The sequence below is a fragment of the Haliaeetus albicilla genome, chromosome Z (genome assembly GCF_947461875.1).
Source record: "Haliaeetus albicilla chromosome Z, bHalAlb1.1, whole genome shotgun sequence".
Taxonomy (NCBI): domain Eukaryota; kingdom Metazoa; phylum Chordata; class Aves; order Accipitriformes; family Accipitridae; genus Haliaeetus; species Haliaeetus albicilla.
This window is the reverse complement of record NC_091516.1, coordinates 68425772-68452746: the sequence shown is the minus strand read 5'-3', so window position 1 is coordinate 68452746 and position 26975 is coordinate 68425772. Positions and strand designations below refer to the sequence as shown.

Below are 26975 nucleotides of genomic sequence, written 5' to 3'. Positions count from 1 at the left end.
GCTTCTAATTTTTTTTTTGTTTGTAAGTATGCACAGCTTCTCAAATTCTTTTATGATTTGCTGAAGTAATCTCAGTTTTACCCAAGTATTTTGATTTTTCCTACAAATACTTATCAGGCTCTTAAAAAAACAGACTTTCCTTCTTTCTCCTTAAATTGTAATGTTTTTGCACTTAGTCTTTGTCCCATATACTCACACAAAAACACTGTAAAAATGTTTACCTCATCTGGCAGTGAGTAAATGGTGATATTTTTTGAAAACTCCAGATTATCAAAGAAAATAGTCCCTCGTTCTGGATAGATGTCATTGGTACATGCTGGGTCAACAACCCAAGACACACTAACATTGCCATAGTTTCCTTGGTTTCTTACAACTCTGTAAGCAGCTAAAAAATGCAAACATATACAGTCAGTGTGCATCTTCAGAACAACACAAATCAAAAAGGTCAGCAAAGTCGAAACAAAGAAAAAAGGAAATGAAATAATAAGCAAATCCACTTCCTCCAAACTAATAATATATGACAGCACTACCCAAAAGGACACACAAAGATAGACCATTAAAGCAGTTCAAACTGGCTCAAATTTGTTATTTTTTGCCTGTAAAGGTACTTGATAATTGAATAAAGATAGATAAATTGAAGTCACTTATATGAAGATTTAGCTCTACTATTCTCTCACATGGCACCCTATTCTTCACGCTCCACAAGCAGAGCCACTACCTCCAGGTTGCATTTTACACATACATAATACTCCGTCCCTCCTGTCTGGCATATTCTCTAGCCATTTTTTTACTGGATTGATCTCTTCGGCTTTCCAGGCCATCCTCCTCCACTTCAGTCTCCATTGCTCATTGTGCTGGCACTGAACCACTCTGGAAACTCCTGAGTGGAGACTTGAGTCAGACATTGTCCTAGAAAGGTGAAATGGGGGAAAGAAGCCTTGCAGGGGCAGACAGCAGACAAAGCAGCAACTAATAAAAAAGAATTACCAGCGTAGATGATTTCTCCTTTACTTTCCTTCATTGTTACTGATAGTTCTTCAGGTAGAAACTGAATGACACCATGTGGATCATCGTTCTTCAGAATGGTTATATTGACCCTTGTGGCATTCCCCAACTTGCCTGGCATTTCACTGTAGCCACTGAGTACTACAGAATATAACTCATCCAGCTACAAGAGGTAAACTCAGTCAGAATAAAAATACATACTCAGTATTCACATCCAAAACAAATGGGCAAACATCCACAGTCCCTAGCCAGGCAGAAAGAGATACAAATTTAAATAAAAAGAAATCACACACACTTTCTACATGCACAATGCGTTTGTACATTGCCATCAAAACAAAGATATAATTAAAAATTTCTATCTCTGGTAGGACCTATTTTTCACAAAATCTAGCATTATTATAGGCAAGGATTTTGTGTACTTAACTTAGAGTCACATCAATTCACTAGTACAAATACATTTGTAATGCTCCCTGAAAGGTAAGTTTTCCATAAGATTTATTAACCTTTCTGGCTTTGTAACAGGGGAAGCAAAGATTTTAAAACCATTGACAGCAAACTAATTAAAAAAGAATGTATCAGCTTGCTTTATTAATCTCATGGGACCTTATACTTCATGTATTTCTTGCAAAAAGCTCACAGGTAATGCTTCAAGGAACATTAAAACAAGTATTGCACCTGCGTATCTATATGGCAAATATTAGTCTAGACTGGGGACCACTGAGTAAACTAGAAGATGATTACTATAAAAGAAACAAAAACGAAGTGGTACTTCACACAGAGTTCAATTAAACAATGGCGCTCTATACTACAGAATGTCATGGACACTAAACACTTACATGGATTCAAAGTGTAACGGTTTCAATTCACAAAAAAAAAAAATCTACTGAGGAATATTAAACCCAAAGATACCTTCTATTTATCCAGGCATCCCTGGTTTGGAGGCTGGGAAGACATTCTGGAGAAAAGCCATTACGCACTTGTTCTGCTCCAGTATATTTGCCTATATTTCAATAAGTGACAAACTAATATGCCTGTGAACACAATTTGAAGAGAGAAAAATATTAATTTTTACCTCTGGAATCCCATCCATTCTTGTCAGAAGAGTAATTATGATCTCTCTTTCACCAGGCTTAAACTCCAGAATTCCTGTGCTTCCATAAAACTCGTTATTGTCTCTTGGTTCTACAGTGTAGCGTAGAAACTGCCTGACGAGACTTCCTCTACTGCGGACAATCTGCAGTTCAACGGACTCCCCTTCCTGTAAAAAAGAAAATCCAGCTTTTTTCTAGCACTCTGCTTAAGCTAAATTGTCCATAATGATTAAGAGAATTTACTCAGATATCTACCTTGATACTGTAGGGACCTCTGGAAGAGGAAGAAAATTCAAACACTCCTCCAGGATCATCATTTTCCAAAATAATAATTTCACGAGTAGTAAACCCGTACTTCAGTATTTGATTTTCCACACTGACCCTGAGAAAGGAAGGCAAGAGGGTTTTTTGAGTGACAATTCTATGTGGCAATTAAATCCACACCTGTGCAAAGGACGTCAGAACACTGATGAATTTTATTAATAAATTATGAAAACAATTACCTGCAAAGAATAACATAAACTAAGAAAGACACATCAGTATGTTTTATCCAATTATAAAAAAAACTTTGCTTCCAAAGTAACTTTGTTTTCTGATTAGTTTTTATAGTTAGCAGTTCTGGGTTTTTTTAGTCACACACGCATACAACTCACAGGACAAAAAAGAGAGTTGTGCAGTAAAAAGTTAGAGTCACATTCAGTATTACTTTGTATTTGGATCAAAACATAAAGATAATCCAATTTCACTTAAACAAATAGAAATTATATTGACAACTACACATTCTTATCCTCTTCTGCAAAATTTGCTATTGTTACAAATAGGAAGACACTTGCCCCTCAGGATTGTGGATTTCATCCTCACCTGTGTGTTAACCTGCCTTCTGTAAGAAGTGGACACTACCTGTAGGATCCCAGAGAGTGGGACTGCACATTAAAAAAATACATAAGCAGACACAGTAACTTGTGTTAACATGAACTAAATGTAGGTTATTCAAAAACAAGATAATGGCTCATCTTTGACTACAGAAAACTTCTTCTCTGTAATTCTAGCCAGTTCAGTGATTTAGCTGGGGAAAATCATATTTCTGGCAGTTTAAAACAACCAATCCATTATTGCATCAAATGCTCAAATATCAAACGCTGAGCCATGCATTCATAACTTTCAACATTCACAGATCCTAAATAAAGAAATGCCTTCAAGCCAGAACCCCATGCCATCAAACTAAACACCAAAGGGCAAGCATGCATTGTCTGAAGAGATGCAGAAGACGTGATTCCTGAGAGGAAAAGAAATGATAAAGACAGATTCTGTCCAAACCAATCACTTGTAAAACAAAGCATTGATTCACTGAAGACAAACCACACACTTCACTGCACTTACCCAAAGTACACGACAAACCTTTCTGTCTCTACCCTGTCAACACAGAAAGAAAGAAAGAAAGAAAGGGGATGGGGGAAGGAATGAAAGTGCCACTTGCTAGAATTTCAATAGTAGTAATCTTAGAGAAGAATAGTAATAATTAAAAAAAAACACACACAAAGCTTTCTTTTTCCTTTCCAAATGCTTATAATGTTCATTTTATGGGAACCCTACTTGCTTGGCATTTTCCTGTTGACAAATGCTAGCAAGTGGGCAGTTCCCACTTAGGAGAAATGACCCCATGACCAATTCAGCATGTCAATATGCATTCATGGTATACCCCTCCAAGCCCTCCTCCAAGACCCTGATTACTGCCAACCTCTGTGCCTGCTCACAACTGCACCAGCAGCCCACATTTATAAACAGACCACCATTTCAACGAAAAAACCTATATGCCTCCATGATATATTATTTCATCAATCTGCCAAAGTAATGATAAAAACAGATAAGCACAGTGGCAGTTATAACAGGTACCTATCAAAAACTATTTTGGTACAAAATCACATCAAACTATATTTTTGACAGTTTTTCAGTTAACCAGATTACCAAAGTAAAATACCAATATAAATATAAATAAATAAAATACCAATGCCAATACAAAAATATAACAAACAAAAATAAGAAAAGAAAACAGTATTTGCTAATCTCTTATTTGGTTCTGTTTCAGCCAAGCACTTATAACAAAACTACCACATCAAGTCAGAGGAAAGGGCAGTATTATTCTGCAGTGGCAATCATGCACTTTGACCTTCTTAATCTAAAATAAATATATATTAAATGTAAAACTTGTATCTCCTATCAAAATACCACAAAGAGATTACCACAGCATTTACAAAGTGAAATTCTGACTTCACTAATCTCAGAAGGAACTCAGATTCAGAATTCAACAGAGATAAGAGTTCACTCAAGAGTTTGAGAAAATAACACAAATACACTTGCAGATACATTCTTTCAAACAGGAGATCTGAGTTAACAGAAATTTCTCACTGATTTGCAGTGAAGCTAGATTGTAAATACTACACATTGAGACATTCTCCCTTCCTTCAGACATATATGTAAAAGTGTTCCAAAACCATCAGAGTATTAATACAATGAAAAGATCAAGGAGAAAATGCCAAAGTTGGTAATGCTAAAAGCTAATTATATCGCTAAACTGTTGGTAATATAATTTACAACAGAGAATACAAATGAACCATTATGTCAAGTGAGTTTTTGATATGTATGTACAAGCTTAAGTAGTTAAGACATAATAATTCATCAGAAAGTGAAAGGGTATGCCAGAAATAAAATCTCTTTCAGCTTCATAAAGTTACACTGCATGAGTCCAAACACAGTTCAGACAAAAAAAGCCTGTTAAGATGAACTGAGGAGTAGTGCTAGAATCTAATATCGTGCTGCAATGCACAATGGCAGCACTGCAGAAATCCAGAGGGTAACAGAAATGAAACAGTCACATGATACCATGAGGTATGCATCTTGAGCATCTCCAGGTGTTCTTTGGAAGGACTGAGAATACTTAATTACTTTTAAACAGTCACAGTGTAAGTCAGATCAGAATCTAGAGAACTTGCAGGTCAGAAAGCAACCAGTCAGATTCAACCCATCCTCTCCTAAAGAAAACCATCGCTCAGGAGGTTTCTCCAACCAAGTCCCATTTTCAACAGTAGGATCACTTGATTGATTGATTGATTGATCTGACCGTGTTTTCTCTGCATGACTGGCCAGATTGCTATCGCTGCTCTGCCATAGTAAGTGTTGGTTACTATTCAAAAAAGACATAACATAGCCTATGCAAAAATGGAATAGAAGGACCTAGGCTTAGGCTTCCAACTCTGAGCTGCTGTTACATGAGCAACGAACAGTGTACACAATAGGATCACCCATGTCTACACCCTGAGGTGCACACATACAAACTCTCATAACATCCCTCCACCAGGACCCACCAGATGACTCCCTGGCTTGACCTTGGATTTGCCTTCTCGCTGTGGACCTGCCTGGCGATCACTGGGCTCTGCTTGACCCTGGTGACCACCATCCAGCCTAAACCTGACATGTGTTCCTGGCTTGACCTGCCCCACCACCATGACCTTGCCTGATGCCCTGGACTCCAGGTTGCACCCAGTTACCTGCTCCAGCCTGCTGTCCGGCCTCGCTGGGGGCGGTGGCCCGGGCCCCTGCCTGACCAGCCATGTTATCAGGCTGGACTCCTGGCTTTACGCCACCACACAGCCCACAGGCCACCAGCCATCAGCTCTTGCTGGATGCCCTGACAACGTCCAAGAACAAGGCGCTGTCCATTTACAGTCCTTTTGTCGCGGAGTAGAGACATCCAAACTGCCACGGAGTGCACGGTATCAGTTTAGTCCTGTTTCACTCTTTGTGGTATGTGAAACCATCTCTTTAGGCACTCCTATAACAGCAGTGTGGAAACAGAACAAAAATGGCTATTCAGAACTTCCAAAACGCATGGTTTGCCCTGGTGAGGGCATCCAGAAGTAACGATAAAAGTTAAAACAGCTCCTTGTACACAGTCGCTTAGCCATACCAAGGAGCTCCAGCTACTAGAGCACTTGACCAGGTGTAAGGAGATCCCTCTCACTGGGAAAGCCACTCGCCTTTCTTTCTCCTCAGCTTAACTTCTTCTGTCAAATGGCTATCTGTGGACATGAAGTTTCAGTTTATCGCAGTGCTGGCAATGTTTATGATGCTAACATAAGAAATGCAATCTCAAACTGCATAACGTTGTTTTCTGTGATCAAACAGCTGTAAAAAAACACGCTTCCCATATGAAAAACTCATGTGAAATGACTTGTCATTAGGGAAATTCTTTCTTTAAAAAGACTGTAATTATTATTTAGCAAGAACTACAGATTAATTAGGACAACTAACAGAAGCTTCAAAATGTTTCTTGCACTTTTTTAAACACATAGTACTATAAAATAGCAGAAAGAAAATTTTTGACTGTTTTTAAAGTAACATGGCAATTTCAATGTTATTATGAACTAAATACCACTGCAAATAAAATAATAATTATTAAGAGATGCAATGTGGTCGAATTTGATAGCTTTGGACCACAAATTGGAGTTCTGCAGAAAGTGAATGTTTTGAAAGGCACCTGAGAAACTGAATTGCAACTGTGAATCTGTATTGCTGTTACTATTAAAAACACACTTCTCTAAAAAACTTTCTTTTCTATCAGGGTACCTGAACCTAAAAGGTGCATTCAGACTGCCTGTGGAATGTTACTCAATTTGCTTCCTAGATTTATAGTCAGTGTTCACCCCTTCTTTAATTTTTTCAGGATTACCTACTGATTTAATTAGTAGCAGGACCTAAGTCTAAAGAACAGTATTAAAGTAGGATTTGCCACATTATAAATTGCACAGTGCTTCTCATCAGAGGGAACACCTTCTGTCCAGGTTTAATCCACAAATTATTTGATTTTGTAGGCTATTTTCATTTTTGTTACTCATAGCAGGAGATAAGGGTGTTGTTATTTTGAAAAGTAATAAAAGCTAGCAGTAGGTGTCCAGTAGCACTCATTTAAAAATTCTACTATTTTCAAATAACTTTTTCCCTGTCAAAACAAAGTCTGATCAAACCCTTGAAGAAAAAACCAACGTTTTACACTGAAAGAGTCAATTCATATAGCATCACATGTATTACTTAACAGAAAAATTACTTAAGTAAGAAAGATAGTTTTGAAACAGACACTAACCACAGGAAATCACCAAGTTAGGAGAAAATCCCAGCTCCATTAAACAGTATATTAGTGTTTCTGTGCATGCCCATGCAGACAGCAACCCATGACATATGAACATTACCTGAGCCCTGAATTAAGAACCACAGAGAGTATGCAGGGCTTTCAATGGGCCTTCTATGATTTGCTAACTTTTTGTCATGAAGTAATGTCTTACACACAAAAATGTTAAAAAACTACCAGACATTTCACAATGAAATAGTCAAACCTATGTTTTGCATTTGCAATTTTTAAAAAATCTATTTTCCAAATTTACCCAAGACAGAATTTCAGCCTGTGGAAACTTGCATTGCATCACACAAATCACTAGAACTATAAAAATCCCCAAGTTCCATTGCTTCACTTTTGCTTTATTATATATAGTAAATGAGATTTAGGTCATAACATATGTACATGAATCTGTTTTGGCATCCTAAATTATATGTCGTGACTCAAAAAAATTGAGCGTAAGGACTATGTAAACAATCATCTCTTCATGGTTTATTACTTTCACAAATTAATATCAATTTTTCAGTATATTGCTTTTCCCAAATCCCAAAGTCCACAAGTTTTCACTCTCAGAGCCATTCATTTAAGAGTGCAAACACAACCCACATGCCCTGGAGGTCCTGGCCCTTCACTTGTGCCAATTGCCAGATCGACAGCTGTGTATCTGCACCTTACTGAGGGCATGACAACTGCCAGTAGAACATGTTGTGCAGAAGGAAAAAACAACAATCAGATTTTTAAAAAACTGATTTCTGTTCGTGCTTACCAGTTAAAATGAACAGCCCTAGTATGTATATATGCTTTCACAAAGCATACACACAATTTCCATGGCCTGTTCCACCTACATTCATCAAGAAGACCAAGGCCTTTTCTTTCTCATACAGATTTCACTACAGACATCTGGCTTTATTTATGTTTGATCTCAATTCAGGCCTATTCAGATACGGGCAGGCATTCAACCTGAAGCTGCTCCTAAAAAAAGAAAATATGAAGAAGCTTCAGCAGGTACAGGATTGTCTTGCTTCTTTCTTACTCATCTGTCTTTTTTGGAAGCATATTCTTCAAGATATACATTGGCCTCCATTTTGTGGACAGAATTTAGAGTTATTTTTAGTGTCTACAGCCTATGGACAGAGGCCATAGAGCAAGAAAGGAAAATACTGTTTTTAATGGCTTGGAAAGTTTCTTTTATAGTTATGGATGCAATCAAAGCTCGTTTAAAATGTAAACTGCCTTAACAACACCACTGAGTTGTAAATAATACATCCTTGTTAGAACTAATTATTTTTATTATTTTATCCATGCTATTACTAATTGCAATAAATAGAATGCTTATGAACATATTTCTATGTCTATAGTTTCATTAAAGTTCTTACATGCTCTATTTTCCTACTGACTTATGCTACAATTTATAGAACAGTACAAGCACATCCACAGCAGAGTGCATCTTTGTTTTCATGCTAATTCACTACTGCTGTGAGGTGCTGGCTGCCAGCCTTGGAAAGTGAAATTTTCTGTTCATCCAGAAAACACAAACTATGCAGAAAGCAATATCACAAGCTTACACACATAACCCTGCCAGTATCCTTCAACCCTGATTTGAAGAGTCATCTCCAGCACTGAAAGGATGATCTTTGCAGTAATTTCATGCTTGGCTTCTGCTGCTGTTAAAGTTGGCAAATTTCACTCATAGCCTTGAGGGACACTATCCACGCCTAGAGAAAAGTTTAGATTTTATCTCCTCGTTTACTTCTTTTTCCAGGCCAGACCACCTGTTCCTTACTTCACTCTCTGACCTTGCCAAGTGTGGGAAAGCTGATTACTGTTCGCACACCTTTACCAGCCACTTCATGATCAGCAGAACCTGCTATTCCCACCATACATAGTAAAGGCAAAACAGTGGTTATGTTTGTTCAGCTGCCAGTTCAATCCTCATTGCAGCCATCATTTTCAAGGCACAGCCTAGAGTTGCTAAGAGTAAGTGGCAGAAAGCTGTAGTTACACTTGCAGAGGTGTCAGAACTTAAAAGTTAATTTTTTATGCTGTCCACTTCTTCTACCTACTTATCTGTTTTCTACCCTTCCGCTTCAATTTTTTGGCCTTCTGACACAACTTCTTCACAACTTCAATCATCATTTCTAATCTTAGTTTCCTGCTTTATGCCAGAGACTCTAATTAATTCCTTGAGACGAACCAGTTTCATGCACAGGAAGGAAAGCAGAGAAATGCTTGCAATAGTCTCCATTTGTTTTTGTCTTGAAAAGGACTGCCTCTTCAACGCAGTGAGTAGCCAAGGTAAAATGAAATAATTCATTCTGCACTAGATGCATCCACCAGCCAGCTTTTAATGAAACAGACTAATCCTGCAATGGAGTAACATCTTCCCTGTGTGACAGAATGATGTTCAAAAGAACGCCTTTCCAAAAGAGGATCAAGAGCTTGAGGAGCTGGTTGCTGGTTTGCTAGTATGTAATCACCATGGGTATCTGGTGTTGAAGCTCCCAAGAGCTAGTTTGCACTTCCTATGTAGGACAAGAATACTTCTCCATAAGGTAAGGACTGTGTAAGTAGTATATGTTCAACATGGACGTTGCAACTGGCAGACCCCTATTAGTGCATTTCCAGAAAAAGTAAAAAATTGTACCTTAGACTAATTGGAGGTAGTAGAAGAAGTGGTAGTATTTCTAACCTAGTTATACAATTGAGTTGTTGGAAGCAGGACAGAAGACATAGCCAAGATTCTCCTGTTAATAAATCAAAGAGGGAATACAGTCCTGGATATGAACTAATTTAAGTATTGAGTAGTGTTCATGTACAAATAATACTGTCTCCTGAGGTCCCTTACAGCCTTAATTATCCTATAATCCTGATCTCATGCAGAATGGAGACTACAACACTGTGCTTCAGCAACACCATTGCTCTCTTTGTAGCCAAAGTGTGTGGTAATGGTCACACTGGGCTATTTTGGAAGCTAGGGGTTGTGATGGAAGCATCTAATTATCAAGAGCAAGCAATACTGAACACGCAAATCAAAGAAATAAAAAACTGATCTAGTTCTGCAACAATACCCTAGCTATAGACCTTTTTCTGACAGAAACACAGTTATGTTTTGCTTTATACTCTTCATTATAGTTTTCCCCATTATCTCACTAAACATTACTTTTCTGAAAAGATATGTGTTATAACCAAGAGCTATAACTAAATATCAAAGCTGAAAGAACTTTCTAAATAGCATACAATATTTTCACCAAAATATAAACAAAATTAAGTCATTAGATAATAAACACAACACAGTTTCTTACATTGGTAACCAGTCAAAGAAGAATCCGTACACAGTCTGAATCGAGGGCCTAATATTCCTTCAGGCACTTACCAACACAATACAAGCAATACGTCCTAATTAATACTGTGCTAATTTGTTATATATGAATTGAGTATTACAACTGATAAATATGAATAGACATTAGGGTACAATACCTGTCCAAAGTTAGTAACACAGTTTCATTCATTTCGGGTATATCATCAGCTTTAATAGTAATGTTGATTGTAGTATCACTTTGTCCAGACAAGAAAACAACAGAGCCATTAAAAGGACTTATGTCATCATGTGTAACTGCCTTTATATTGAGGCCAGAGGGCTTCAAACTCCAAAACACAGTTGCTTGACCATCAGTCCCATCTCGATGCAATGCAATAGAAACCTATGAAACACATGAGTCTGCTGTGACTTGTAAAATCAAATGCAAAAACAATTACCCCCTTGCAAATTACTATCTGAATATGAGCCTCAAAATGTTCAGCTTGGTTTTTTACTCATACCTATGTATAAGATACAAAATCAAAGATGGTACATCAACAAAAAAATATGCTGAGTCTTACCCTTTTAACCATTTATGAGTTATATACTTAGTGGAGATGACAGATTATTAATATCACAAATCACTAAGCAACTATAAACACAAAAAGACTTGTATGACTGATTTAATCAGTGCCCACCTCATCAAGACACAATCTAGGTTTTAAATGTAACTACCATAATTTTACTCTGGTAGTTATAGTACAGTGCCAACCTGCATTCTGCTTAAGGAAATTAGCAGTTTTAATCTAAGAATGAGAAACAAGGTATCTGATTCAGGATTTGTGGGAAGATTTCAGTGAAGACAACTAGTGAAAAAAGGGAAAATGTATGAAAAAAACATTTTAAAAGATGTTTCTCTAGCTGGGACTAAAGCACTCGGATGGCAATGCTTTTGAAAATGCTTCTTTGGGTTCTCAGAAACCTAAAAAGCAAAATTGTTGCAAAACACACCCAAATTATATGTTCATATTTATATGTTCATATGTGAGTCAACTCTAAGATACACAGACATTTCCATGAAATTTAGGAGCGCTATCAGTCCTACTTTACAATACTACTTTTGCAGTTGGTGACAGAGATTAAAACTGTCTGCAGCATCTTTCATTCTGTGTGAGCATCAAGACCGAACAGGTTTTAGATGCTTACAGAGAAAGCAAAGATCAACCTCACTTTTCTGATAATAACTAATACGTTACTTCAGACCTCACTTTTACAAGCACTTTTTTGCCCCCCCCCCGCCTTTTTTTTTTTTTTTTAGCAGGCGAGTATTTGCGGTCAGGCAGAATGCAGAGGAAGGATTTTCCTCACATTAACTTTCAAATATTACACTGAATATAGCAAACTTTGCTTTCTCCAAATAAATTTTCCATACTAAGGGACAATATAAAAAGATTTACTTACCACTGTAGCAGGGGAATCTTCTGGCTCAGAAAGAATAATTGGAAGATTGCTAGTAAAGCCTATTTCTCCATTTGCAATATCTGGAGTAATCCTCAGAGAAATATTTCGAATCTCACCTAATCTAGGACTCAGAGGTGGGACTACAGGAATTCTATTCACCAGCTCAACTTTTTCCAGCTGTAGGAAAAATTAAGAAAAAATTGAGAAATAAGAAGCCTTAGTACCGAGTCAGAACAATTCTGACATTTCAAAATAAGTTTCATATGCAGGGAGCAAAACATCTTCAGAACAAATTTCTCCTACTGGCAACATTGCTGTTACAAAAATGTGTAAGTAGATGTGTCAAAGAAATGAAGTGGATATCGTAGAGCTTTGTCAACAGGATGGTATACCTCTCAGACAAATCATGTTCATGTACACAACTAAATGTATGTAGGGAGAATGAACCTTCTAGATCAGCCGATTCATTAATAGACCTATGAATAACAGTATTGATTTGATAAGTGGCCTAAGCTATTGTCCTAACTTCATTTTTTGTGCCATGCGTTGATAAAAATCTGCTGAAGTCACTGGAACCATAATAATTTACAGCCTCTGTTGAAGCCAAAGAATGATCCGTCTTCTTTCCTCTCTCATACAACTTCAAGAACTTCTTTATTTATAATAACTAATACATTAGAATTGCATTCAGAATTGAAAATCAGTACAGTGTTTCTAAACTCTAGTCTCCTCTTGTGTTACCATATTTCTGATCATTTATTTATACCAAGAAGAAATAGAAAAATGTTTACCCTTTCTCTGAATGGGACGTATCACTCACTAAACCCAGCAGCAGTACTGACATAGTAAGGAAAGCAGGATTTGCATGATTAAATATTTCTTTCAAATATAATTTATACCATGTGATTCTGTCTACATGCATCATTATAATAAATGTTTCTATAACTGATTTGCATATAATTCTGCAAACATTTCACTGGCGCATAAACCACCAATGACAACCACCTTTTAATTCCCACAAGGATGATTTTGCTCGGAGTTATCAGAAGTTATCATATAGTAAGGTTTTATTGGAGGAGAGGAAAGTGGCCTTATTTAAATCCATATAGTGATCATGAATCACCATTTCAGCTGATGAGTTTTAAAGCCCTTCAATTCTTTAAACCAATCTATATAAAATAACACACAAAAATATTCATGCACATTTTATTCAATGATAGATGGAACTGTTTTACAAATACTGTATTCAGTAATTGATTCTCATCCATACCAGCTAGTTATTGAGAGTCTGAGGAACAGATGATGGGACTGTTTGTTTCACTTGTTTTCTAAGCTTTCTTTTAGAGTAGGCCCTGATCCTGCAATTAGCAGTGTGCAGGTAGACCACTGTGCGGTTGTTCACTTAGTAAACTTCCTGAAATACTACACAGCTGAAACAATTTACTTTGTTAAGTGTTTCTGATCCTGGATAGTAACTTTGAGATTAAAGTAATAATTAAGGAAGAACCAAGATTTTTTTTATTTGGTTCAGTGTTTCCTTTTAAAGCAAATCATCTCATGAGGAGAAAAAAATGCATTATGAATTGAATAATAATGACAAGTAGTTTATTAAATTAGTTAATCTTCCTTTCCATGCCAAAAACTGCACCTCAGACTACAGCAGGTTATTCAATTGAAGATGTCACTGAAGAATGTTAATCTCACTTTTCCAGTTCCTCTATCCATTCTCGAGTTGTGTTTAAGCTTCATTTCCTCCTCCACTACTCCTCCCCCAATTCCTGAGTTGATCCTTTATTGTGCCTAGTACAAACTCTGTAATCTTCTCATTCTAAACATGTTCGCTGAGATTATCGTTTATTCACAATGTAGAAGGATTGTCATAGTGATAAATAGGGGTATTTTTCTTCCTTCTCTAAATGAATTACTTGTGCTGGAAAGCCCCTCTGATTTTGTTTATTCAAACAAAAAGATTTTTATGGTTCATGGAGAAAGTACAGAACATACACCCCCTGCCTCCCTGGAATGTGCAGTTTGAAAAGCTGGGCAAAGTGCCTGCATTCTGAAATACTTATCACATGTATGTCTTGTCCATAGTCCACACTGCAATGTTACTTATAATGTATCATTTAAAAGGGGCCTGGAGTTAAATTTTTCAATTCTTCTGTAGATCTTTCAGATCTCATGCTCACGTAAAACATACCAACCTATTCTAGTATTCCAGAACGCAATTCCCTATCTAACTGTGAATGCAAAAAAAATTGCATACTAGTAAAACAATAATATAATTCTGACAATAAATTTTTTTCTCTTTTTTTTTTTTTTCAGTGAATGTGGGGAGAAGGAGGTAGAGAGAATAAATCTTTTCAAGGTCCCAGAAGTAATTAAAACATCTTTGGTACACCGTAAATTAAAGACAAAACCTGGCAAATTTTAAATCTATGGCTTTAACATCAACATCTTCATTTGAAAACTCTAAAGATGTCTGACTTAAAATGAAAAGATTAAAAGGAACTAAGAAATGCCTCTGTGATTTGTCCTTTGGATGTGCCGAGTCATCCTTCTGTCTGTGTATCAAGATCACTACCTGGGCTCATCTTCCTAGATGACCAGAGTGGCAATGGTTAATCACAGGAAGTAGAGATTACAGGGTAGTCTTAACTGCAGATAAGAAAATGAGTATAACATATAATGATTACCATGCCTTGGATCTTCCAAAGCAGTATATCCGAACAATAACTTGCTAAAATGTAAGCAAAATTGGTTTTCTCCAGTGAAAAATGAAAGCCTGCATTGGAAAGCGGAAATTCTTTCTTTAAATATTTTTGCTGAAAACCCAGTTTTCTGTCAAAAACAGTTTTAATGAATTTTTCCAGCCAATTTTAATTCGCAACAACAGACGTTCCCTTCTTACAAATTCAGATAGAAAAAAAAGGAGGAAAAAACCCAAAAGGGCATATGCAGGGGAAACTGGAAAAAATATTTTTCAAGTTGTCCGGCCAAATTTATATGTAAATGAAATATAACATATGTTTTACGATTTTTAATATATATTTACTTGCTTGTAATTTCTAAAATTTGTCATGACTCTGTAACTTAATTTTAAGAACCTTAATTTGGTTAAATTGAAAGCCAAAGGGTAGATAGAGAAACAGTTACAACAGGTAACTAACTTCTGCAACATTGATCTCATTTTGTTAAATACCATGATTAATACCTGACTCCTGTTACAACAGTCTATTTTTTAAAAATGGTGTAATAAGTAAATAATGATTAGGAAAAAAAGTTCTTTATGGCACGTTTATGGAAGCTGTCTCTAAATATGAAAGTTTTCATTGCTACAGAGCTAATCACTGGTTTTTTTTAAACAGGTAGAATCATTTTAACTAAATTAAAAGGGAAGAAACCACTATTAAATTATATCCTTTATATTACACAGGCTAAAAAAACACTCCAAAACACAGCTGAGATACCTGTATGAGGAAATGAGCACCATTTTGAAGAAATGCATCATTTCTTATTGGTATATTTAAAGCATCTTGTGTTTTTCCTTCTGGAAACATGAGAATGCTTCTTCTAGACATATTTAGAATGCCGTCTTTTGCTCTCTCAGGATCCAGAGCTCCAGCTGGAATATAGAGTGCAGTATAAACCAACTGCACATCTCCAACTGTTCCTCTCTCCCTTGCAAAACTCAAGGATAAAAAGCGTCCCGTTGGATTACTTTCAATCTTCTGATTCTCCAAAGGATAAAATTTTACTAGGCCGTAAACATCATCACTGTCCTGAATGTAAAACAGAAGCTGCAAAACAGAAGACAGCATCACTTACTCTCTGCTATAGTTACTGTATACCATAGTTTTCATGCTTTCACAAAAGCATGTCCTGACTGTCACCATACATTTTTCTCCTTAGTGAATTGGCACTCAAGAAAGAAATCAGACTGACAGCCCCAAAGTATTCTTTGTACACAAGCAGCACAACACTGACAGTGGCAACTTTCCCACTATACATAATCCATGTGCCAGAATGAGCTATGAATAACTGTTTTTCTGGTTCAGCAGCCAAAGTGGATAATTTTAAAATGTTTCAGATTGTGAAAAATTTCCTTTTTTTCACTAAGTTCATTCCAACCATTTCTGAGAAAGACAAAGGAGCAACTTGAGTCACAAAACTGTCAGCAATGCTAGTGACCCTTTATTTAACAGTTCAAAGGTTCCAGTCTTAACCACCAATCCCTCCTCCTGAAGCTGTATAAAACATTCCAATAATCATTAAGACAGCAAATGAGCAAGCGAAAATAACTCTCCTGCCTTCTCTTAGCAAGCAGTCACTCAAGACAGCTTTTATGCAATGCTACATATGTTGGGAATACTCTAAGCTGAATGCTACCACATCAAAATGGTCTGGCTTTGTATACTATACTAATCCAAATACTTTGGATATGGCCATATACCCTAAAATCATATTAAGGATTAATTTGTTTGATTTATATTCCCAAGGATGAAGCCCAAACCCTTCAGCCAGTTTAGCCAATCAATCAAAGTCACCGAAACTGGTAAAGTTCCTAATTATTACCTATTATTACCTTCTCCAAAAGAATTCTAAAAGCAAACTTACCTCAGATGGTTCACTGACTTCTGCACCTCCCTGTATTGTATGAGCTAAGAGTTTCAGAAGATAGGGCTCTGCCTCTTCTGGTATATCATCATTAATAATGTTCAGAGGAAGTGTTAGCAGCATCTGTCCTTGATCAAAACATAGTTCCCCGCTCTCTGGAATGAGGTCTGCAGTCACAGGTGAGGGATCACTGCTATTTCGGATTATAACCCAGGTAACAGAAACATTTCCGTGTGTTCCACCATTTCTTACAATCGTGATCCCTTCAAACCTACAGTTTTGAATGAAAATAAAAATCCACAATATAAAATTATAATTAATATTGGCTTGCCTAGTTATCAGTTCCCTGAAAGATTTACACTGACTTAAGTGGAATAAATGTTAACTGCTGCAACTGACATTTGAGTCCAGGCTTCAAGTTTATGAAATCATAACACACATGTAAGATTTTTCTTAGAGCACTTATTAATGAGCTCTCTGTAATGTCTCTAAAGATTCTTATTAGAAATTATTTTGTTTACAGTGAGAAAGATACTGAGAAGTGGAGACTTGGCATGTTTTACCTTTGTCTCAAGAACTATGTGTCAAATTTCAGAAAACTTTTTCTCTATTAACTTTCTATATAATTTTACAAAATACATGAAAATACAGTTGTCGGGCATGAACATTTAAATAATGTTTCTCAATGAACTATTTGCCTCTGTACTGAAATATTGTTATCAATATTTATGATACTGGAAATATCACATTTCCTGCATCTGACAAGCACAGGACTACAACAAAATGTCTGGGAATCACGACTTACAAAACTTTAGAAAGCACAAATTATTTCTTTACTGTGTATAAGAAAGAAAGATGAATACCAAAGTGCTGGGCTGTACATACCATAAAATATTATTTCAAAATTGTTCATAGTATGATAGCTTGATGCATTACCTGTTTCTCTAGGGATGAACTACCATCAGTAGCTAGCAGTGGATATTTTTATTGAGACCGTCAATATTATGTATCAGTCCTGCCTGTAAAATCTGTACAGAGCTTTGATTTTAATCTCTCTGTAAAATTACAAATATTTAACTTATTTTTAAATATAAGGTAAGTATTTAATGGAAGACACTCAATAACTTTTTTTTTTTTTTTAACCAGAGACTGATTTTACATATAGTAAATACAAAGATTTATCAAGGAAGGAAGGCAGAAATCTATTTCCCACTTGTATGAACTGGTGTGTGGCAGCTTGACAACTTCATTGATCCTGCCTTTAGATTAAGGGTTTTTCAGTATTCTGATAATGTGATTAAATATTTACAGCTTTTACATACTGTTCATAAATATTAAAATATTTCCTGTATAATTAGACATTCCCACTTCCTTGAAATCTTTGTAGATACAGTTGATAATAACAACACACAAAGTGATTTCTAGATTATATTTTCAGTAGTGATTTTATAATTACTTTCAATGAAATCCTAAGGATGCTTAACAAAGCCAAACAAATCTCTTAAACTGACTAGATACTAGACTTGAAGATCTGTGGTACCTTGAAATTTGGTCTTCATCAATGATAACAGTCTGAGCAAACAGGATACTGTTGATTGATAGTACTCCATAGGGTTTATCATTTGGTTGGATGGTGACATGAACAACAGATGGATTAACCAAAACAGCATCTCCCTGCAAAGTGTCCTTAAGAAGCATAATCTGAAAGGTCTCAGCAATTTCTGGTATGGCATCATCAAGGATCTTAAATTTCATATATGTTTCATGAACTAGAGGTGGGAAAACAATAGTTGTATTTGGCTGTAGATCTAGAAAGTCTACATTAAGCTGTGCATGTGCTGTTGAATCCCCAGTTATGATGGCGTAACTGACAGAGACTTCATGTTCATCAGGTCCAATTAATTTTCCACTGACATCCTTACCACGAACCACTTGAATTGTTACCACATCAACTTCCTCAGGCACCATATAAGCACTCTGAACAAAACGCACAGGGCTGTCATTTTTCTTAATATTAATCTGAACAGAATTTTTTGTGTTGTTGATTTCAGCCCCTCCCTCCACGCTCCTCAGACGAACAACAAACAATTCATCATTTTCAGGTATCTGGAAAAATAATATTAGCAACTGGGTGTAAGTCACACTTCAAATACATGCAGAACACTGAGAAATGTTTTATATATTTTGCAGAAAAGGGTAATAATACAAGCTTGACAGTTCATTTCATATTAAAACAAACAGGAGAGAAGTCTTCTAACTTTGGCTGAAAATCCCTTCTCAAAATTGAATGTTTCCATTTTCTAAAACATACTTCTGTGCTCTGGCAATATGAAAAAGGGTGAAAAGCCATACAAAAGCAAAACAAAAACTAGGCAAGAATCGGAAACAGCTGGATCTTTCCAACTTGAGACTACGAGGAGATCCAAACTCTGTTTTTGGAAGACACCTCTATTTGGAAGCAAGTGGTCCTCCCAGATATTTAGATTCACATCTTGATTTTCTGATGTTGATACTGATTTGGCCCTATGTATGCCTGAGAGAAAAGAGGAAAAATTTATGGACACAACCTACCTTGGCCCATCCATTCCTGTACACTGGAAAAGGAACACTTCCTACGTTCAGACACACCCACTTCCCCAGAGAAAATTTCCCTCACAGATCTCAGAAAGTGTTTTCTGGTGCTTACCAATTCATTAGGCTTTGGCATTTCTACAAAATGACTGTTTAAAACTACACTTTAGTTTTAGATATTTCTTCTCCAATATCTGATGGAGCAGACAAGTAAGAATGGCTTATAAACCACAAATTACAGAACTTAAGGATGAGATTTTTCCTTTATATTACTACATTTTATTCCCCTAATCTTGATTTGCTAAACCCATTTAACTGAAAAATATTATTATTTTGTTAATATATATAGGTAAAAAGTAAATCTTTAAAAATTATTTATGATCTTTGCATCTCATCCTTGCTGCGGACTTCTGGAAACTAGTATTATTTGCTCCTCAGAGGAATTCCAAAATTACTTATTTTTTGCTAATGGCAATACTCTGTTATAAAGTTGACAAATCCTTTTCATGTACTTTTGTTTGCCAAGCTAAAAAAGTTCTGAAAACCCTGCTGTCCAATATTTCTTCTCTTTCACACTCATTTGTTAATTGGCCACCCTCAGATCCTTTTCTAGGGCTAAGAGAGTGGGCACGCAACTGCCTTTATAGCTGATGCCAATTCTGTCCCTTGTTTGGCTTGTGGCACTTAAACTTGCATAATGTTGTTGACCGATGTAGGTTTTGTTTGTCAACGTGAGATCTGGAAACTCTTAGTCAACTTTCTCCTATACTGACATACGACACAGTTATTTTACCTTATTAGAATAGATGCTACCTTATGTTAAATTTAGTTCACTAATTAATATACCATCTTGCATCACAAAAATACACATTTAAGAGAGTCAAAATGTATCCACAATTGTCGTTGTAGGTTACATCTTAGTATCTCATATAAATGGGATATTCTGGAGTTCTTAATGGCATCATAACTGACCCAAAAAACCCCAGTGAAACTTCAAAGACAACAGTATAAACGATTTCCAGTGCTGCCCTGCCTCTTTCATTTTCTCCTAACAAAGTTTCCATTATTCCTCACTAAGAAAGGAAATGTATACAATAAAATTACTGTAAATGTAGTGCCATGGAAATCAGATCTGCAGTCCCCTAAATTCTGTAGGAAAAGGGGGCTACCCAATTCAGAAAAATACTTGTTTCATTGTTTTTCCTAACTTCAGATCCTAAAAGCTCAACATTCTGAGAGTAATATTGGATTCTCGTGAATTCCATCATCATCATCATCATCAATAAAGGTTTTTTATGTAAAATAAACCTTTCATGTATGCCTGTGAAAGACTCACTGAGTGGACCAGCCACACCTGTACAGATCGAACTTTGAGAAACAGAACTTTGATAGCATTTCTCAGAGGGAAAAAAAAAAAAAATCACATCCTCCCAAAAAGCCTAAGGATTTATTTCTGTGTGTGTGTCACAGAAATATTACATCTAATCTGAAAGAGATGTTTCTACACACCAGATGTTTCTGGCACAGTCTGTTAACATTAAAAATATCAGTATAAATGTGGAAAACCGCTTTTACAACTAACAGAAATATGCAAAAAATTGCTTTAAAGTTGCTTACTTCTGAGACAGGCACTTTTTTGCTATTAATTTTTTCTTGTGAATTTCCTTATTAAGTTGTTCTGTCTCATATTTACTTATTTTGGTGCCTCTATTTTCCTTCTCATCTCCATTATAAATATATATTTTAAAAAAAAAAAAAGAAAAGCATAAGAAAAATGAAAAACACAAACTGAAAAGTTGAAGACCATGTTTTGTTTACTCTGAAAAAGAAAGAAAGGCTCACAACATATAGACATATTTTTTTCAAAGACCAATCTAAAAATCAAAAATTTTTAATTCTCACCCAGTGTTGATGCTCTTCACAAGATTGCCTATTTCTTTTAGGAATGTTATCTATTTTTAGTACGTTTTAAAATATGTTTCTACCTTGAAACATATATATATAAAAACATGTAAATTTTTTCAATCTATCTTTTCCCTATGAATATTCCACGTGTTATATTCTTTCTTTACTGGCAAACATAACATGTCTGCTCTTCACATGAATGAGAGCCAATCAAGTTAACAAAGAATAAACTGGATTCTTATGCACTGTTAAGTGAAAGCAGAGGAGCTGCACAGCCATCGCTAAGAATGTAATCAAAAATGCATCATGTAAGCAATGTTGTGGTTAGGTTCCTTTTGCCTGAACAATTAATAAAGACAAAAAGGATAGCCTGAGTTCATTATGCAAACATAGCAAGGCAGACAATTAGGGAAAAGCAGAGCACATTTTAAAAGAAATACAGAAAAGTTAAATACAGAAAGGATAGTCTAATAGATAAACCTATATCTAGTTCAAGAACACCGTTCTTGGCCATACAACAAGGACTTCAGTATTCTATTTGGAAGAAAAACTAGAATGTTTTCCTGATTATTTTTACATTTACTGCAGTAACACCTAACAGGTCTAGTCAGAGCAGCCAGGATATGTTCAGAAACTAAAAATATTCACTGATGAAAATTACAGAGGTAGCATTAGAAGGGGTAAAAATGAGAGCCCATAGAGCCAAAATTTAACATCACTTTATTAAGCAGAAGCACTTTTAACCTTGTTTAAACCAAGCATTTTTGTAACTTATTACTCTAAGTCTCTCCAGAACAACAGGTAAGCTTCTACATATCCAAATCAAAAATGAAGTCAGCTTGCTCTTACCTGATCATCAAGTACTGTTAAATTATAAATCAGCACTGATCTCCCAGGGGTAAATGTAATATTTCCCCTAGCTGGACTTAAGTCTTCTTCAGCTGGGTTTGGTCCATCTTCTATCTGCAAAGAATTGATTTTTATGATAAGAAATACATAAAAACAGGAATACAAATCTAGTACAACTACAATAATAAATATACAGTGTGTGACATGCATAACAAATGACCATCTATTCAGTCATCTCCTGCCCACAGGCACACACATTCAATTGCGAAAATGCGCTCCTTTTTGGCAGACGGAGTAAGTCAGAGTAACCACTCTGAAGAAATTATGTATTGCCAGAGAAAGAGGAAGAAAACTACTTCCATATAGGCCTACAAGGACTCTTTGGTACCTACTGATGCATAACTGACTCTTTTATGTAACAGAAAGTATATTAATTCTAATTTAATTTAAATCACTAATATTTCACAATAAGTTCCAAGATAAAATAATAGCAGTTACTGGTTTTGTGTCCTTTCTATCTTGACTTGTGATATTAAGGAAATTACAGTTAATACTGAAGCCTAAAAGACTAGAAGGACCCTTAGAGGCAATATGTTGGGGTTTTTTTAGAAAATCTTGTAAATTTTTTTCAGCATATGTATATAAACTACACTGTGAGATGGACCTGATTAATTGTGCAGAGAGTAACATTTATTGGACATTAAAACAAATAGATCTGCAATAAATTACACAGAGAATCTCATTCTGTATGTTAACTATACTTGCTGTATTTAGCATGCAATAAAATCCAGTACAAATCTTTTGAGATTTTGACAGGCCTATATTAAACCCTTGATGACGTATAGACCAGACAACTGATAAAGAAATATCCCCATGAAAGAATTTACATGTAATTTTAAACTATGTAATAGAATCAGAGCTAGGTAAGAAAGAAAACAACAACAAAACATACCAATAAAAGCAATAACTGTATCACATTCAAACCAAGTAAGTAAGTAACAGCCTAAATATTGAACATGAGTAATTATTTTGAAAGGTTTAAGTTTCTGGGAGTTCAAACTGCAGTCTCACAGATACAGAATTTCACTAAATACTGAGCTCTCATACTTACATGTTTGAAGTTGGCACAAGCATTAGAGACTCACTCAGACATTTATGTGTAAAATACAGATAAATTTTGAAGAAATATTACATAAGACATTTCTTACACACTTAATACACATTGTTTTCTAGTAATACCAACTAATGCTGCCTCAAATATCTTAATAAATGACAGAGAATACTCAGTTTTCCCTAATATCTCTTAATTTTTCCTCAAATTAAACAGTCAGATAATTACAATATTTTCCATTTCACAGGTAATATCTTTGCATTTTATGAAGCAGATTTAACAGAAGTAGAGATAGGCATTTTGCCCTTCTTTCACTTTTATAAACACTTTGATAAATTATGATTACAGCCTCACGGTTTTATCAAACAGACTAAGGTATGAAGCCTTTTTGATAAACTCACCTCAAAAGTTACGATGACCGTCCCGTAGGTTCCCCTTTCCCTAATTAGAGTGAGGGGCACAAATTCATTTCTGCCCCTGGGCTCATTCACTGTGATTAAGGCAGACTAATGAGGAAGAAAAGGGACAGGCAATCAGGCACAGATCAAATATCACAGCAGAAGGAAGAAACTGTTACCATAGAAATACCAAACTCCCACAGACAAATTAATCCAATCTGCAAACCAGTCCCCTGATGGCATACATTTCCTAGCAACCAATTAGTTCAGCTAATAGAAAGCTTGAAAGATTTCAGATAAAACAATTATCATAAATTATGCAAGTAGGGGGGGTCGAGGGGTGGGGTGTGAATTAACATAGTCAATATACACAAAGCACTGGCATATTAGCACTAGTATTTATAGGAGCTCCTAACCCCGTTAAAAATAGGTTTTCTCCATTAAAAACTCATTTATTAGATAACTAGCTATAAATGGACTCTGTGTATCACAGTGCTGTAGCTGAAAGATTTCAAAGAATTACACCAATTCAGGAAGCAGCATGGCTTAGTACCATGGTGCTACAAATTTCTCATGTTCTTATGCTTTTTCAGGAAAGTCCTCTACAAATATTATATTGCCATAATGCTGCCAGTAAGGCACAGTTTCTCTTTATACTAACACAAACTCTGTATTATTGCAAATATCCTCCACACCACTAGAGTCACACCAGTGTCTTATTGCAGAAGGTGTTATACAACGCATTTATCATTATACTGTTCCCTCTGCTTGAGAGATAAGTATAAAATTGCTCACCAAAGATAGGAAAATGTATATATTCTCAAGATTTCCAAATTACATCTTTAGCTTTCCTATGGTATTACTCCTTACTTCTTCCCTCCTATATTTAGATCTTGACTTATAGATGAGGGGCAGGGGGACTGAACAACTTTTTAAAAGTTTTATATTTAAGATGAGCAACATAGATTTTCATCCAGGTGTGAGGGTCTCAGGCTACATCTCAACACCTAAAGTGTATAGAAGTATTAAAGCTGCTTATATGTATGAATTACATACATATGTATGAATTACCTCTAGAGATGTTTTCAAGGATGTAACTCAGAATCAGTTTTCAAGGAATTCAGTCGAATAACTAACCAGCATCTTTGAAAATTACACCTTTATGTTTTCTAAAATTTTCACATATACCATATAAAAAACCATACCATGTTAAAAGAAATTATTCCAAAGGCATTGTCATTTGATAAGATTGTTACAGTGACAGCTTTGGGTGAGCCAAGCTTTATCTTTGCAGATGGTTTCTAAAATTAACAAAACAAAATCAGATATTAAATACAGTGATGAGCAAAAACCACACATTTTGATTTTCCTGTCTTTTCAGAGTAAATACTAGCCTGTAACAAGTTGTATGTCTTTTTATTATATATTACAATGAAAATTATTTAAAGTAATAGAATGCACCAAAGTAATTCTTAATTATTGAGGAAATACACTCTATACAGTCAACAACAAAGTGCTTGAAACAAAATTTGTAAATGATTAATCATAGTTTGGCAATCTATTAATGACACCATAGCAATACGGAACTAGGTATGAAGCACTTAGCACTGCCAGGAACTCCGAAGTTGTTCTTTTTTTCCTAACATTTGTATAAATCTGAAACTTTGAAGCTATTACATTGAGATATCAGTTAATGGAAATTAAACTTTACAGTGTTGTAAAAATGAGATACATCTACAAATCAAAGGAAGAAGGAAGGGAAAATATGCATTTTTATATTCCCTGCAAACATCTCCCGAGATGTGTAATAATTGGCAATAAAATATAAAACTTATCTTTACTGAACTGACATCAAACTTAGTCATGAACTGTTACCTAAAAAATTAAACGTGAACCCCTCTCTTGTAGCATGACTCCTGTGAGATCGAACAATATGCAGAGTTTTATCGATAAGTATTCAAAAAATTGTTTGTTTTTAGGTAAGTCTCGTTTACCCTCTGCTTCTGGAGGACTGGAAGCCATTCTCTTTCTTTTGCTACTTCTACCCTCTCTTCCAAGTATGGTCTATGCAGGAAAACAGGGAAGGCTGAGAGTCTCTTCACAATCTAACTCTTCTGGGCTCTAATACACCTTCAAAAGTCCGCAGCTGAATGCAGTGCCCGCCAAAGTTTCAGCCTATGTCTATACTGCACAGCAGAGACACCCATAGGAATGGCAAAACCTTCTGAAGAGAAGTAAGCACCGTCCAAATGTTAGTTCTTACCTATTAGGATTCAGACTACCACAAGCAGTATGACTACATTGAAATCTATGGAATACCACTCATTTATGTCAGATTACCCACTGCTTTGGGGGGGACAGATAAACTGAAAAATTGAGACTTACTGGTAGTGTCAAGTAAAATGTGAATGTCTCATCAGCCTCTGGAAGGTCATCATCACAGACAGATATATACACTGTTCGGTTTGTTTCTGTATCAGGTATAAATGCAGCTGCATATGTGTCAAAAAAGTCTCCTGTGTTTTCTCCATCGATCTGCAATAAATATACAACTGAATGACATCTCCTTCTTCCCCCACTATCTTCTATAATATTATTCTGGACTCATTTAACAGACTTCATACACTCTTCTTTGCACATAATTCTTCCTGCAATTTCCCCTGCTGTCATTTCTGGACACAAGGTACAGATAATAGCTCCTCATATCCATGCTGAGTAACCAGGAAAAAAATAAAAAAACAAACATAACCGTTTATTCAGAACCTTTTACAACTTCCTTCCTTGCAATTGGTTATCTTTTGCATAATGCACCATATGACCATTTTTTTAATGGAAAAGCTATTCCTAGCACAGATCTGTATACTTCATTTTACCCTACCTGAATTAAACTATCATAAAACGTTAACTGCCCTCTGCCTTCCTGTCTCACTCTAGGGACTAGAAGGAGCCTAGGCGTTTAACCTAGATTAACATTTTGATTGCCAAAGTTGGCAAGACGAAGTCTTCTACAATGAGTAGCCCTGCTTTCATTTCAGTCAACAAAAGAAAATCCCACTGATTCTACGGTAAGTAAGGTGGTTAGAGGAGAAATTACAAAGGCAGTAATGTCAAGACAGCAAAGAGTCTAGGTTAAATTTATAGTTGGAAACAGACTAAATGGAGAGAAGTCACTGAACCAGCATAGCTGCCACACCTGAAACTACCATCCTTTCACTAAAAGTTTGAATGAACCATTGTGAAAAAGCCTATTCTTCTTTTGAGAACAGTGAAATTAGAAGTTCAGTGAAGAGGAAACAAAGTATGGAAGGTGTTTTTGTGGGTCTCACCTATCATTGGACATATTGGCAAGTGCTTTTTATGTATCCGAGCCAACACTAGACTTAACCAAAAAGCTCTTACAAAAACAGGCTATAAACATCTTCCTAAGAGAGCTGCTTAAAATATTCATGTCAAGGACTGTCATGGTTTAACCCCAGTTGGCAACTCAGCCCATGCAGCCGCT

General features: G+C 35.8%; 1 protein-coding gene across 2 annotated transcripts in view; it reads right to left on the bottom strand.

Moving 5' to 3' along the window:
• The window catches only part of ADGRV1 (adhesion G protein-coupled receptor V1), a 296376-nt gene that overhangs the window by 256296 nt on the left and 13105 nt on the right, over window positions 1-26975 (bottom strand). For both annotated transcript variants that reach the window (XM_069777566.1, XM_069777567.1), the window contains exons 3-15: window positions 25859-26008; window positions 24679-24774; window positions 23477-23581; window positions 21965-22078; window positions 18180-18745; window positions 16640-16910; window positions 15493-15822; window positions 12023-12199; window positions 10741-10964; window positions 2352-2478; window positions 2078-2263; window positions 988-1168; window positions 222-385 (exon numbers count right to left, since the gene is read on the bottom strand). In XM_069777566.1, coding sequence (XP_069633667.1) covers window positions 222-385; window positions 988-1168; window positions 2078-2263; window positions 2352-2478; window positions 10741-10964; window positions 12023-12199; window positions 15493-15822; window positions 16640-16910; window positions 18180-18745; window positions 21965-22078; window positions 23477-23581; window positions 24679-24774; window positions 25859-26008 — 2691 coding nt within the window. The remainder of the gene's footprint in view (window positions 1-221; window positions 386-987; window positions 1169-2077; window positions 2264-2351; window positions 2479-10740; window positions 10965-12022; window positions 12200-15492; window positions 15823-16639; window positions 16911-18179; window positions 18746-21964; window positions 22079-23476; window positions 23582-24678; window positions 24775-25858; window positions 26009-26975) is intronic.